This window comes from Hordeum vulgare, chromosome 6H (assembly GCF_904849725.1).
Source record: "Hordeum vulgare subsp. vulgare chromosome 6H, MorexV3_pseudomolecules_assembly, whole genome shotgun sequence".
NCBI lineage: Eukaryota > Viridiplantae > Streptophyta > Magnoliopsida > Poales > Poaceae > Hordeum > Hordeum vulgare.
The window spans coordinates 46,488,229-46,503,728 of record NC_058523.1 but is presented as its reverse complement, the minus strand read 5'-3'; the positions used below and the strand labels follow the sequence as shown (position 1 = coordinate 46,503,728).

Here is a 15,500-nt window from a genome sequence, read left to right as displayed (position 1 = left end):
TATGCACAAGTGTGTACTCGCCCTGACTTAGCTTTTATCACCGATGTACTCGGTAGATATCAAGAGAATCCAAGCATAGAGCACTAGAAGATGGTAAATAAAGCACTTGTTATGCGCAATGCGCAAAGGACCTCATGCTAACATACAGAAGATCTGATTCCCTAGAGATAAGAGGGTATTCAGACACAGATTTTGCGGGAGACAAAGATGATAGAAAATCCACGTCAAGATATGTGTTCACTCTCTCTAGAGGGGTTATTTCATGGAGAATCTCCAAACAGTCAATAGTTGCATTGTCCATGATGCATGCAGAATTTATAGCATGTTTTGAGGCCACCGGGCACGTGATATGGTTAAAGAAATTTATACTCGACTTGAAAGTGGTAGATTGTATTGACAAACTACTAAAGATGTAGTGTGACAACCGGCCCGCGGTATTCTATGCTCACAACAACAAGTCGAGTAATGCTACCAAAACAATAGACATAAAGTATTAATTATGTTGTGAAAGATAAAATCCAGGATCACACTATAAGTCTCGATCATATAAGGACAAAGCGTATGCCTGCGGATCCTCTCACGAAAGGCTTACCACCCAATGTGTTCAAAGAACACTTAGCTAGCGTGGGTTTAAGGGAAAGCCTATGATTCTTGGATCATGAGAGGCCCAAAAGAAACAGAATTTGTTTCAAAACAAAGAGGTATGTTGTAGCCGTCTGATTCTATTGGCAATTGAGTTGTGACGATGAAACATGTTCTATGTATTGATCTGTGATGAAACGAGTAAAGTAAAAAAAGTATATGATTAAATGTAATTTTGAGATCAAGGGGATAATGTTAGGATGATCTCCTCCCGAGTGGGCCCAACGGCCCACCGGACCCTTTGATTCGTGCCCTCATCGGGGGCGCTCAACCCATTATGGTTCACGGCCCCTGTCACCTGTGCTATATAAAGAGGTGGGAGTCAGCGGCAGGCATCACGAGGTTCTTCGCGTTGCCATACACCGCACCGACACACCTACCGATCTAGGTCAAGCGCAACAGTGATGGAAAGCACCGCCGTCGCCACTGCCTACAGCACTGTCGCCACCGTCGCCCTCCACCATGGCCACCTCGCCGGGCTCTGCAAGCCAAGGAGAAGGTATCCCTTCTTCTCTCATCCCTCTCTCTGTTCTCTCTCACTCTCTCACAATGCCTACACGGGTGCGATTTATAGATGAACTACCGGTTAATACCTAGCCTACACGATCCGACAGATCTATCAATATAGACATAATTTAGAATGTAAGTTCACTCATTTTGCTTCATATATAGTTCGTAGTTAAATCTTTAAAAGGATAAATACTTAGGAACAAAGGGAGTATGTGACAGTTAGGATACTGTTTTGTCCATACTATGTGTAGTAGCGAACTGTCGTGGCGTCTATTTAAATCGATGCAACTCATTGTAACCGTCATTGTAAACGTATGTTCAGGCAATATAAATACCTGAACTCAACACCAATGAAAACACTCTTTCACTTTAATCTTATTCTTTTCTCTTCAGATCCCCTGGTAGTTCGCGCGTTCGCTTCAAAAGTTGCTTAATTTTTTTTCTCTTTCTAAGGACACGGTGTATGTGTCAAACTATGCGCCCGGAGCCCACGGGCCCATTCATACCACTCCCAGGCCCTTCCGATTCAGCAGGCACGTGATGAATTGCTCAAGAAAAAAGCGGGCACGTGACGCCACCATCCATCCCCAGTTCCCCCTCTTCCACACCTCTGCGGCCGTTTAGCCAACGCGAGGCGCCGCCGGCGACGGCGATGCAGGCGGCGGCCTCTTGTCGGGGCGCGGCAGCCTACCGCCGCGCTTGCCACTCTCCCCCGCGCCCTCCCGTTCCCTCTCTTCTTCTACCCATCCGCGTCGGCGTCGGACGTTTCTCCGGTGAGCCCCTCGTACTCTCAACGCTCCCGATTCTACTATACATATATTCCACTCTGACAGCGTCGTGTCGATTTACTCATGCTCGCGTGAGCAGACGCGGCGGTTCCGCTCCGCCTCCGATTCGGCTCCCCGCCCCACCCTCGGGCTCGCGGCGGCGGTGGCGATTTCGCGCGCCTGGATGCCAGGAACGGGGAGGCGTGGCAGCTGACGCGCGCGCTCGCGCTCATCCTTCCCGATCTCCAGGTACGAACGATTCTTTGGGGTTTGGGTTGCCGCGTGCTCAAGACAACCAAAATGGATTCTGCCATGGTCTACTCTGTAGAGTTGGTGAGCTGATGCCCAAACACCCAAACAGAGCATTTTGCGTTTCTTGGTGAGAGGCTGTGAACATGGCTGTGGACTGTGGGATAGGTAGGGACTCCAATTGCAGGCTGGGTTTGTAGAAAAGATACGATTAGCATAGACCATAGAGGGATGGCATCTTCTAATCTAAAGTAAACAGAGTTTCTCCCACCCGGGGGAGACGCCACTGCCCTGCGCCATGTTTTTGCCTGGGAGCACAGCGAACACAGCCATCATATTTTGAAGCAATTTTTAGAGGTAGCATTATCACAAGCTTGTTCAGGATGTACAACATTCTTTACTTATGGGCTGTTGTTTTTTCCGTTACATTGTGATGCAGCACTGCTATTGACTGCCTTACTATCTGCCTGTATAATTTATGCCTGCAGAAAACGGCGCATGCCAGCCTGCTGAAAACTGCTGTTCTTTCAACAATGTCGATGCTCATAATGCCTCTTGAGGCATCAGCGGAGACATGCCAACCGACTAGTTCTTTTGCCAATATGCCCATTTTTATTGCTGTCGCTCTAATAGGAGCTGCTGTGGGTGGTAAGAGGCTCAAACCAATGCCCACGGGCATAACTGATAGTATCTATCATGTATAGTTGATGAAGAGAGACGTTTCACGCTGTGCTAATTTTGTTTTCCCTCCTCGATGTTACATTCTAGGATTATTAGCACGGCAAAGAAAGGACGAACTGAAGCGATTGAACAATCAACTTCGTCAGATTAATACTGCTCTTAGGAGGCAGGCGCAGATTGAGTCGTTTGCTCCCGGTCTTACTTATGCGCCTGTAGGGAGAACAGGAGAAACTGAGGTCATTGTTGATCCCAGGAAGCAGCAGTTGGCTGTAAATTTGAAAAACGGGAAGAATTATATGAGGAATCAGGACCTTGATAAGGCGGTAACGGAGTTCAAGATAGCTCTGGAGCTTGCAGAAAGCATAGGGGATCGCTTTGAGGAGAAGAAAGCTGTGCGAGGATTAGGTTTGTTTCTTCCTGTTCCTGATAATGAGTTAATGACAATCATGCATTACATTGTTTCTGTTCACTGATAAACAAAATTGCATTTAATTAATATTGACCCTCCACCATTGTAATTATAATTCTCTGGTTAGGCCACTACAAGGTTGGTGACTAACTTGTAGAATAGCAGAATGTCGGAATATCCAAAGAAATAAGTGTAATGTCTCATTTTGTTTCATCTAGATTGCATTTTCCCCATCCTTACGTTTACATTACTCCTGCAAGCAATTGTACTACTGTTCCCTACTTGAATAGATTCTGTAGTGCGCGAAATCAGAATGAGCAATTGTCAAGTAATTAACTAGGAAGTAAAACAGCATCCTATTTATTTCAATAGATGGTGATTCTGCACTTTAGGTGTGCACAGGAGGATTATTATCTGCATGTATGTTTGCTTTCATAATTTGTGGGGCATTCACTTTCGCATATACCAGTAATTACTTTTAAGCAAGTACTGATTTGAAATATAATACTAGCAAGATTTATAGCCACCTAGAATTGATGTATTCTCCAGTTTTTTATCATGGAAATTTGATGACCTCGGAAAGCATTACCATTTGTCTGTCTCCTTTGAACATCTGTATGTACCTATCTTTTCCATGTGTGTTTGTTTGTTCAGATTTCGGCCATGTGCTTTCATTTAGAGACAGCTTAGACCAACCTTAATTGTTGGTAAACAAACCACCGTGTGATGCCTAATTTCGCTCCATATTTATTGTCTCAGGCGCATCACTGCAAAGGTTGGGACAGTACAGAGAAGCAATGAGCTGGTACTACAGGGTCCTGGCGCTATCAAAGGAAACCGGCGAGGATTCTGGCTGCACCGAGGCCTACGGCGCGATAGCCGACTGCTGCGCCGATCTCGGCGATTTGGAGGGAGCAGCGAGGTTGTATGACGAGTACATATCAAGGCTGCAGCCCCGCGATTGAGCGCTCGGGCGTTCTTGGTGAGCAAACACTCGGCTTCTTCCTACTTACTGATCATCATGCCAGAGCCCGTCAGTCGCCCTGCTTCTGATGTCAAAGATTGCTTGCTTGCTATCTGGCGGAAAATGAGCCGATTTTGCTTGTCTTTTAACTTGGCTGGAGGCACTTGAACTGTCCATTAGGTGGCCCTCTCTACTTCTACTCGTGTATATAAATCGCGATGGTGCTACGGCATGTGCGGGTTCAGAGTTCTGTATGCAGGATTGGCGATCCATCTTGTTGAAATTTTCCTTGAATTGGGATTGGCGACCCATCTTCTTGTTGAAATTTTCCTTGAATTGGCTGGTCACTGTGCGGCTTCAGGACTGTATTACAGTGTCATATCCTGACACGTGATACAGCAACAGTTGCACCATGCCTCTTGATCAAGCCCATGTTACTTCATTATAAAAGGAACTTGAGGAATCAACCTTCCGTCCTCGAGCGTTTGCACTGCTGACAGTGAACAGTAGTGAGTGATGATCGACTAACAGTTGGCAGCTAGTGCTGTTGAATGGTTGTTTTATTCAAAGGCACGGAAACAAAAACAAAAAAAATTGTTCGGCGTCGTGCCACCTTTGCACAGCCGGGCACCACGGTTATGAGTCGACAGGAAGCTCCAACCATTTTTTTAACACGGTACAAAAGCATATACTTTTTTTTGCGGGTATACATATGCATATATAGTCATTATTGTTACAAATACAGTATAAACTTGACCGAACACGAGCGCCCGTACGCACGTTATATATAACAAAAAGATCTCAAGTATCCTTCATCGTGAGAACGGACGTTTGGCTCCTGGGAGCCATGGAGGCCAAAAAATTTGAGGAAATCAAAATTCAAAAAATTTAGTTTCTAAAAATTTGAAAAAAATATACAACTAAACAAGGATGTGACCCGTGTGTGTGTAAAATTTCAGGTCGAAATATTTTGAAACGCGACATGTACAAAAAAACAAATTCATGATATGAAATGATGAATATAGTAACATGTGTTAGAAAGTTTCAGATTTGTCTTTTTTACACAGACCTCATTTCAACGTATTTTGTTCTAAAAATTTACACACTTGTGTATTATACCTTCATCTATCTATGCATTTTTTCAGATTTTTTTGAAATATTAAAATATGAATTTCCACAAAATTTAAAGTTTGAATTTAAAGGCCTCCATGAAGCTCGGGAGTCAAAATCAATTTCCATATAACCATCACTATATATAAATAAGAACCAGGATTTCTACAGTCATAATTAGTACCATAACAGAAGTAAGTGAATCAAGTATCCAACTTCTAAAGGAAAACTATCATTGACGGTGCAAGATTCATAGTTCAATTCTTCAAATCCTTCTCGTGTTGCACTTGCATATAGGTTAACCTTTCATAATTCTAATTTTCGTATGATGGTGCAGTTTTTTTATACCGAGCCGAGTTTTGTCTTGATTAATGCGTTTTTTGCAGAGGTTTTCTTAATACAGTACAGACGTAAATACTTTTTTTTTTTTTGCAGAGGTCGAGCTGGTTCGTTTTGCAGCCCTACTTAGCTGGGTAGGTTCGCTGAATGAATTTTTGTTCAAAAAAACCACTAAACGAATGTTATTGTTAAAAAAGACCACATGCGGTATGAAATGCGAGAAGAGACCTCATTTTTTGTGGCGGCAGGCGCGCCGAATGGCACGTGGCACCTGCCGCCACGGGCCGAGGCGGCTAGGCCCTGCCGCCACCCCGCGAGGCGACCGACCGCTCAGGCGGGACCTGCCGCCAGCGCTTGAAGCGGCAGGATGCGCACCGCGCCGTACGTGCATGCATCCAGCGATCTCATCTTCGTCCGTGCGCGCTGTAAAATAGTTGACCGGCATAGTTGTTAGCTCACTCCTTCCTCTAGCTAATAAGGGACAATGCTAATGCTAGGCATCAAGAGAGATATATGGACCTACTTACCAGCTAAATGGACTTTATTCTGAACTTGACTGCTAGGAGTACTTGCACAACATAGAGCTCGCTGGATGGTACGACGCGGTGCGCACCCTGCCGGCTCAAACGCTGGCGGCAGGTCCCACCTGCGCGGCCGGCCGCCTCGGCTTGTGGCAGCAGGTGCCACGCGTCACCCGACGCGCCTGTCGTTACAAAAAATGGAGGTCTCTTATCGCATTTCATATCACATGTAGTCTTTTTTAACAATAACATTCAGCTAGTGGTTCTTTTACACAAAAATTCTCGCTGAATGGCACCGCAGAAGCCCCTAGTTTTATGCTCGGATGTATTTGTGCAGATGGGACAACGGATGATGGGCTCTCGGGCATGCATGTGAATCCGAAGCAGGCAGGCAGGCAGGGCAACCCAATTCAAACTTCGATTCAGAGATGCCAAAGAGAAGCGGTGTCTCTCCGACACTCCGGTGTGTGCTCGTAGTCGTAGGACCAGTACCGCAGTGCGTTCCATGTGGTCGCGTACGTACATGGGATTGGGGTGCACAGTACGCCATTTGCCGTGTATGTGCACTTGCCATTGATTTCTTTTCTTTTTTTTTGAAACGGAACATATCTGTTTCATTTAATTTGTAATGAACGCGTATGACATCTTCAACCCGACCTCCAAATTCTTTCATATGGTCGGGCCGACAGTCCGGTCGATGCTCGGACGAAGAAAAGCCTCTGCAACGGTGTACCCGTACAGGAACGATTCTAGGGGGGACAAGGGGGACCAGACCCCCTAACAATTTGATTTTTCTACTATAATAATGGTTGTTGTAGTTAATTTGTTTTACTTTATATGAACTTTACCTCCTTCATGAACAAACTTACCCCCTTATGCTTGCATGTTGGTTTTGTCTCTGTCCGTACATAATTCATTTGTCCGGGCATGCAACAATCCTAAAACCTAGCTCATACGTGCCTTAATTTGGGGATGTTCATACGTGTCCATCACCTCAGACCCGACACGTCGGAATCACCCCGAATTTCTTGAAATCGACCTGCCTTCTTCCTTTCCTATTATGTTTGTGTCCGAACTGCACCCTCCCCATCCCGCCACCCCCTAGGCACTCGCGGAGCTATGTGTTGGTAAAATCGGCCGTGGCCAGTCGGGCTCTAGCAATTATAGTGAAGATTGAGAGCAAACTCACACATGAGGTTGAAAATTATGGGTTTTTCTTTATACCGGCCTGCACAGGTTTGTTACCGTAGCTTCTTCACTACACCTAGGACCTGGAGCTCCGCCCCACACGCCTGCCCGTCATACACCTCGCTCATCATATGTTTGATGAAATGTTCAAACCATTTTTAGGCTTCCCACATTGTTAGGCACACGGTGGATTCGTCGGATGAGGAGTTTACCCGGAGGTTGATGTGTTTATTTACAGAACTGGCAACAGCAATGCTACACCTACATAGGGTAGCTACGTAAACTAACGTAGTTGCTTAGGTGTCCTTCCTTAATTAGGGTTAATTAGGAAGGGCCCCACCCACTTGAAATCAAAAGGGGGAGGAGAGATTATTTAGAAAAGTTAAGTAACATTACGTAGAAGTTTTACGCAAGTGTAGCATTTTTGATACAATACCCCCATGGGAACAAATTAAGGGGTATGTGCACAACGATGCGCATATGAATCTGCACGAACCATTCAAGGAATTTTGCCGTTGCCTAGTCGCTGCATGCACGTGAATCTGATCGCTGCATGCATGCATGCATGCGTTCGCCCACTCCTCATCCCTTCCGGCTCCCATGCTTACCTGTGCCCTCGCTTTGGGCTATAAATAAGGCGTCACCCTCCTCACCACTCTCCACAAACAAGCAACGCATCCTCATCCCTCCAGTCTTCACTGCACCATCTAGCTAGCTCTTGTTAGATCGACCGGCAATGGCGTCCACCAAGGCTCTCTTCCTGCTCGCCGTCCTCCTCGCGTCCGCCGTCCTCCTCGCCACCGCGGCCTCCGAACAAACTCGTGAGCTCCATTGTCTTCATACCTCTCCATATTGTTTTGCATTCGCGTACGTACGTACGTTTTGGTAACCTCATATATATATATATGTGTGTGTGATCGCATGCGTGCAGATGACAAGGAGGGGAAGGTGGTGACCAACGGTGCCGGCGTCCAGGACGACTGGCGTGGCGGCGGCCGCGGCGGAGGGTACCCGGGCCGCGGGGGCGGCGGCTACGGGCCCTGCGGCCGGTGGGGCTGCTGCCGCCGTGGGTACCACGGCGACTGCATCCGGTGCTGCCGGGCGGCCAACGACGTCCCGGAGGCCATGGACCGCACTGAGGCGCACAACTAGCTGGCTGGCTATGGCTTGGCTTGGCTAGCAAGCAGGACCCATGATCCGGAAGCTAGCTTCTTCCAGGGTACTGAATAAAATAAATCTCCGGTTTTGTGATCTACTCCTATATGTTTCGGATGAACGTATGTATCTATCTATACGTACGTACGTAGTCCTCATCCTTTGTTTGGTTGGAAATAAAAGGAATGTCATGTGTTGTTGTGTTCCCACATCGTCGATCGCCTGGAATGTGGATTGAATCGACTAGGGTCTAGGGTGCCCTTGTCCTACTCTTGTCCTCACGATCACCGGTGGGCTTGATTGAACCTCGCTCACCCAGCGGATCTCTTTCATGTTTACGCGGGGGTTGCCGGGTACATTTTGCAACGGGATCGGGTGCTTGTGCTTTCTCGTTTCTTTTCGTATGAATTAGCTCTTTTTAATAAAATATCCCACGAGCCACACACGTTCAAATTACAAACCGTTTTCATCATTACGTTCCTCACCTAGAGAAATTGAAAAGTAATTAAACCCCGGGTTTATAGGTTTGGAGCAACTTTTTTGGACAAATTTGTGCTCTAAAAGCGAAGTAACATGTGCTCCCAAATTGTACTAAGTTGTGCTCCCAGGTGAACTAAACTGTGCTCTCACACTAGTGGAAAACGGGCCTTTGGCCGGGACCCTTTAGTCCCGGCCTGCCTCTGGGCCGGGACTAAAGACCCGGCCACGTCGCCCCAATTCTCAATGCCTCCATCGAGGCTTTAGTCCCGGCCCGTAAGGAGCCTTTAGTCCCGGTTCGTGTCCCAAACCGGGACTAAAGGGCTACGCGGTAGGCAGCCCACATGTGCGCCACCTTTAGTCCTGGTTTGTGTCTCAAACCGGGACTAAAGTCCTCTGTCTATATAAAGCACAGCCCCCCTCTCCCCTCTTCCTTGTATTTTTCTTGGATGGAGGATTGTGGGTGTGTGCTAGCTCTCCACTTTTTTTTGATGCACTAGAGGTGTTTGTTGAAATGTGTGTTAGAGGGATGCCGCTTCAGTTCACCGAACACAACTACGATATGAGATGTCTGAGACACGCTTAAACCTCTTCCTCTTTATTTCTACTTATTCTAAAAGGTTAGCAACTATATTTCCTCGTTTAGACCGTGCGGTACTAATTTTTAGGATCGTGATTGTATTTGATATACTGTCGTATAACGCAGATGAACCATCCATGGATGTACGGTGATCGACGCACAACCGCTTACAGAGAAGGCGTGCATTCTTTTTGAGATGCAGCCGATGCGAACAAGCATGGTGGTGGCTTTATGTTTTGTCCATGTGTTGAATGTCGGAATGAGAAGGATTACACTTCCTCAAGAGTCATTCAGAGCCACCTGCTTCGGTCCGGTTTTATGTCGGGCTATAATGTTTGGACCAAGCACGGAGAAAGAGGGGTTATGATGGAAGACGACGATGAAGAAGAAGAGAACGATGATGACAACTACCGATCTATGTTCCCTGAGTATGCTGATACCGCAATGGAAGAAAATGAAGAAGAAGATCAGGATGAAGAACGGGAACCAGATGAGCCCGCTGATGATCTTGGCCGGGTCATTTCTGATGCACGGCGAGGTTGCGACACAGAAAAGGAGAGGTTGCAGTTCGAGCAGATGTTACAGGACCACAACAAATTGTTGTACCCAACTTGTGAAGATGGCGAGAAGAAGCTGGGTAGCACACTGGAATTGCTGAAGTGGAAGGCAGAGACCGGTGTGACTGACTCGTCATTCAAAAAGTTGCTGGTACTGATGAAGAAGATGCTTCCAAGAAAGAACAAATTGCCCGCCAGCACGTACGAAGCAAAGAAGCTTGTCTGCCCTCTAGGATTAGACGTGCAGAAGATACATGCATGCCCTAATGACTGCATCCTCTACCGCGGTGAGAAGTACGAGAATATGGATAAATGCCCGGTATGCACTGCATTGCGGTATAAGATCAGAAAAGATGACCCTGGTGATATTGAGGGCGAGCCACCCAGGAAGAGCGTTCCTGCCAAGGTGATGTGGTATGCTCCTATAATACCACGGTTGAAACGTCTGTTCAGAAATAAAGATCATGCGAAGTTGTTGCGATGGCACATGGAAGATCGTATGAAAGACGATAAGTTGAGGCACACCGCTGATGGTCGGCAGTGGAGAAAAATCGAGAGAGAGTTCCCGAGATTTGCAGCTGACGCAAGGAACTTATGGTTAGGTCTGAGTACAGATGGCATGAATCCTTTTGGGGAGCAGAGTTGCAGTCACAACACCTGGCCCGTTACTCTATGTATCTACAACCTTCCTCCTTGGTTGTGCATGAAGCGGAAGTTCATTATGATGCCAGTGCTTATCCAAGGTCCAAAGCAACCCGGCAACGATATTGATGTGTACCTAAGGCCATTAGTTGATGAAGTTTTACAGCTGTGGGCCGAACCAGGTGTACGTGTGTGGGACGAGCACAAACAAGAGGAATTTGACCTTCGAGCGTTGCTTTTCGTAACCATCAATGATTGGCCTGCTCTTAGTAACATTTCAGGATAGTCAAACAAGGGATACAATGCATGCACGCACTGTTTGGATCAGACAGAAAGTATAAATCTGGACAAATGTAGGAAGAATGTGTACCCGTACAATCGTCGTTTTCTTCCGCCCAAGCATCCCTTAAAGAAAAAAGTCAAGCATTTCAATGGCAAGGCAGAACCCCGGGGGAAGCCTGTCATCCGTACTGGTGCTGAAGTATTTGATATGGTCAAAGATTTAAAAGTAATCTTTGGAAAGGGTCCTGGCAGCCAACCTGTTCCTAACGGCCCTGATAAGCGCGTACCCATGTGGAAGAAGAAATCTATATTTTGGGAGCTACCCTACTGGGAAGTCCATGAGGTACGATTGGCAATCGACGTGATGGACCTGACGAAGAATCTCTGCATGAATATTCTAGGCTTCCTGGGCTTGTATGGGAAGTCAAAAGATACACCGGAAGCACGGGAGGACCAGGAACGTCATAAAGGAAGAGATGGCATGCATCCAGGGCAGTTTCAAGGGCGTGCCAGCTACGCTCTTACTAAGGAAGAGAAGGAAATCTTCTTTGAAGTCCTTTTCAGTATCAAGGTCCCGACTGGCTTCTCATCGAATATAAAGGGAATCGCAAATATGAAAGAAAAAAAATTCCAAAACCTAAAGTCTCATGACTGCCACGTGCTTATGACGCAATTGCTTCCGGTTGCATTGAGGGGAATTCTACCGGAAAATGTTCGCCTGGCAATTGTGAAGGTATGTGCATTCCTCAATGCAATTTCTCAAAAGATAATCGATCGAGAAAGTCTATCAGGGTTACAGATTGATGTGGTCCAATGTCTGGTCAGCTTTGAGTTGTTGTTCCCGCCATCCTTCTTCAATATAATGACACACCTCCTAGTTCACCTAGTCAAAGAGATTAGAATTCTCGGTCCTGTGTTTCTACACAATATGTTCCCCTTCGAGAGGTTCATGAGAGTCTTAAAGAAATATGTTCGTAACCGTGCTAGGCCAGAAGGAAGTGTTGGAATTATGCCCTAGAGGCAATAATAAATGTATAGTTATTATTATAATTCCTGTATCAAGATAATAGTTTATTATCCATGCTATAATTGTATTGAATGAAGACTCATTTACATGTGTGGATACATAGACAAAACACCGTCCCTAGCATGCCTCTAGTTGGCTAGCCAGTTGATCGATGATAGTCAGTGTCTTCTGATTATGAACAAGGTGTTGTTGCTTGATAACTGGATCACGTCATTGGGAGAATCACGTGATGGACTAGACCCAAACTAATAGATGTAGCATGTTGATCGTGTCATTTTGTTGCTACTGTTTTTATGCGTGTCAAGTATTTATTCCTATGACCATGAGATCATATAACTCACTGACACCGGAGGGATGCTTTGTGTGTATCAAACGTTGCAACGTAACTGGGTGACTATAAAGATGCTCTACAGGTATCTCCGAAGGTGTTAGTTGAGTTAGTATGGATCAAGACTGGGATTTGTCACTCCGTGTGACGGAGAGGTATCTCGGGGCCCACTCGGTAATACAACATCACACACAAGCCTTGCAAGCAATGTAACTTAGTGTAAGTTACGGGATCTTGTATTACGGAACGAGTAAAGAGACTTGCCGGTAAACGAGATTGAAATAGGTATGCGGATACTGACGATCGAATCTCGGGCAAGTAACATACCGAAGGACAAAGGGAATGACATACGGGATTATACGAATCCTTGGCACTGAGGTTCAAACGATAAAGATCTTCGTAGAATATGTAGGATCCAATATGGGCATCCAGGTCCCGCTATTGGATATTGACCGAGGAGTCTCTCGGGTCATGTCTACATAGTTCTCGAACCCGCAGGGTCTGCACACTTAAGGTTCGACGTTGTTTTATGCGTATTTGAGTTATATGGTTGGTTACCGAATGTTGTTCGGAGTCCCGGATGAGATCACGGACGTCACGAGGGTTTCCGGAATGGTCCGGAAACGAAGATTGATATATAGGATGACCTCATTTGATTACCGGAAGGTTTTCGGAGTTACCGGGAATGTACCGGGAATGACGAATGGGTTCCGGGAGTTCACCGGGGGGGGGGGGCAACCCACCCCGGGGAAGCCCATAGGCTTTGGGGAGACACACCAGCCCTTAGTGGGCTGGTGGGACAGCCCCAAGGAGGCCTATGCGCCAAGAAAAGAAAATCAAAGGAAAAGAAAAAAAAGAGGGAAGAAGTGGGAAGGGAGGGGGACTCCTCCCACCAAACCAAGTCCAACTCGGTTTGGGGGGGGAGTCCTCCCCCCCTTAGCTCGGCCGACCCCTTGGGAGTCCCTTGGACCCCAAGGCAAGGTCCCCCTCCCTCCTCCTATATATATGGGGCTTTTAGGGCAGATTTGAGACGACTTTCTCACGGCTGCCCGACCACATACCTCCATAGTTTTTCCTCTAGATCGTGTTTCTGCGGAGCTCGGGCGGAGCCCTGCTGAGACAAGATCATCACCAACCTCCGGAGCGCCGTCACGCTGCCGGAGAACTCTTCTACCTCTCCGTCTCTCTTGCTGGATCAAGAAGGCCGAGATCATCGTCGAGCTGTACGTGTGCTGAACGCGGAGGTGCCGTCCGTTCGGTACTAGATCGTGGGACTGATCGCGGGATTGTTCGCGGGGCGGATCGAGGGACGTGAGGACGTTCCACTACATCAACCGCGTTCTCTAACGCTTCTGCTGTACGATCTACAAGGGTACGTAGATCACTCATCCCCTCTCGTAGATGGACATCACCATGATAGGTCTTCGTGCGCGTAGGAAAATTTTTGTTTCCCATGCGACGTTCCCCAACAGTGGTATCAGAGCTAGGTTCATGCGTAGATGTCTTCTCGAGTAGAACACAAAAGGTTTTATGGGCGGTGATGTGCGTTTTGCTGCCCTCCTTAGTCTTTTCTTGATTCTGCGGTATTGTTGGATTGAAGAGGCTTGGACCGACATTACTCGTACGCTTACGAGAGACTGGTTTCATCGTTACGAGTAACCCCCTTTGCTCAAAGATGACCGGCAAGTGACGGTTTCTCCAACTTTAGTTGAATCGGATTTGACCGAGGAGGTCCTTGGATGAGGTTAAATAGCAACTCATATATCTCCGTTGTGGTGTTTGCATAAGTAAGATACGATCCTACTAGATACCCTTGGTCACCACGTAAAACATGCAACAACAAAATTAGAGGACGTCTAACTTGTTTTTGCAGGGTATGATTGTGATGTGATATGGCCAATGATGTGATGTGATATATATTGGATGTATGAGATGATCATGTTGTAATAGAAATATCGACTTACACGTCGATGGTACGGCAACCGGCAGGAGCCATAGGGTTGTCTTTGTACTAACATATTTGTGCTTGCAGATGCGTTTACTATTTTGCTAGGATGTAGCTTTAGTAGTAATAGCATAAGTAGCACGACAACCCCGATGGCAACACGTTGATGGATGATCATGGTGTGGCGTCGGTGACAAGAAGATCGTGCCGGTGCTTTGGTGATGGAGATCAAGAAGCACGTGATGATGGCCATATCATGTCACTTATGAATTGCATGTGATGTTAATCCTTTAATGCACCTTATTTTGCTTAGAGCGACGGTAGCATTATGAGGTGATCTCTCACTAAAATTTCAAGACGAAATTGTGTTCTCCCCGACTGTGCACCGTTGCTACAGTTCGTCGTTTCGAGACACCACGTGATGATCGGGTGTGATAGACTCAACGTTCACATACAACGGGTGCAAAACAGTTGCGCACGCGGAACACTCGGGTTAAGCTTGACGAGCCTAGCATGTGCAGACATGGCCTCGGAACACATGAGACCGAAAGGTCGATCATGAATCATATAGTTGATATGATTAGCATAGGGATGCTTACCACTGAAACTACTCTCGACTCACGTGATGATCGGACTTGGGATAGTGTAAGTGGATCATGAACCACTCAAATGACTAGAGAGATGTACTTTTTGAGTGGGAGTTTAGCATATAATTTGATTAAGTTGAACTCTAATTATCTTGAACATAGTCTAAGTCCACTTTGAATATATTTGTGTTGTAGATCATGGCTCACGCAAGTGTCATCCTGAATTTTAATACGTTCCTAGAGAAAGCTAAGTTGAAAGATGATGGAAGCAACTTTGTAGACTGGGCTCGTAATCTTAAGCTAATCTTACAAGCTGGAAAGAAGGATTATGTCCTTAATGCTGCGCTAGGAGATGAACCACCCGCTACGGCTGATCAGGATGTTAAGAACGCTTGGTTAGCGCGTAAGGAGGACTACTCATTAGTTCAATGTGCAGTCTTGTATGGCCTAGAACCGGGACTTCAACGTCGCTTTGAGCGTCATGGAGCACTTGAGATGTTCCAGGAGTTGAAGTTTATCTTTCAGAAGAACGCCCGGATC

At 46.5% G+C, this 15,500-nt stretch overlaps 2 protein-coding genes across 2 annotated transcripts; both read left to right on the top strand.

Annotated features, from left to right (window-relative positions):
• Positions 1-1,680: 1,680 nt before the first annotated feature.
• On the top strand, positions 1,681-4,547 carry LOC123402543 (protein FLUORESCENT IN BLUE LIGHT, chloroplastic-like). Its single transcript, XM_045096468.1, has 5 exons — positions 1,681-1,925; positions 2,020-2,168; positions 2,657-2,816; positions 2,937-3,254; positions 4,018-4,547. The coding sequence occupies exons 1-5, from the start codon at positions 1,805-1,807 to the stop codon at positions 4,221-4,223; spliced, it is 954 nt and encodes a 317-aa protein (XP_044952403.1). The 5' UTR covers positions 1,681-1,804; the 3' UTR covers positions 4,224-4,547.
• A 3,490-nt stretch (positions 4,548-8,037) lies between these two features.
• Positions 8,038-8,744, top strand: LOC123403852 (glycine-rich protein-like). The gene is made up of 2 exons (XM_045097773.1): positions 8,038-8,201; positions 8,312-8,744. Exons 1-2 carry the CDS (start codon positions 8,117-8,119, stop codon positions 8,530-8,532), a joined length of 306 nt encoding a protein of 101 aa, XP_044953708.1. The 5' UTR covers positions 8,038-8,116; the 3' UTR covers positions 8,533-8,744.
• The last annotated feature ends 6,756 nt before the right edge of the window (positions 8,745-15,500 follow it).

Coding starts and splice junctions, on each gene's coding strand:
- LOC123402543 (XM_045096468.1), top strand. CDS start 1,805: ATGCAGGCGGCGGCCTCTTGTCGGGGCGCGGCAGCCTACCGCCGCGCT. Junction 2,169..2,656: donor TCATCCTTCCCGATCTCCAG/GTACGAACGATT, acceptor TTATGCCTGCAG/AAAACGGCGCATGCCAGCCT. Junction 2,817..2,936: donor AATAGGAGCTGCTGTGGGTG/GTAAGAGGCTCA, acceptor GTTACATTCTAG/GATTATTAGCACGGCAAAGA.
- LOC123403852 (XM_045097773.1), top strand. CDS start 8,117: ATGGCGTCCACCAAGGCTCTCTTCCTGCTCGCCGTCCTCCTCGCGTCC. Junction 8,202..8,311: donor CGCGGCCTCCGAACAAACTC/GTGAGCTCCATT, acceptor GCATGCGTGCAG/ATGACAAGGAGGGGAAGGTG.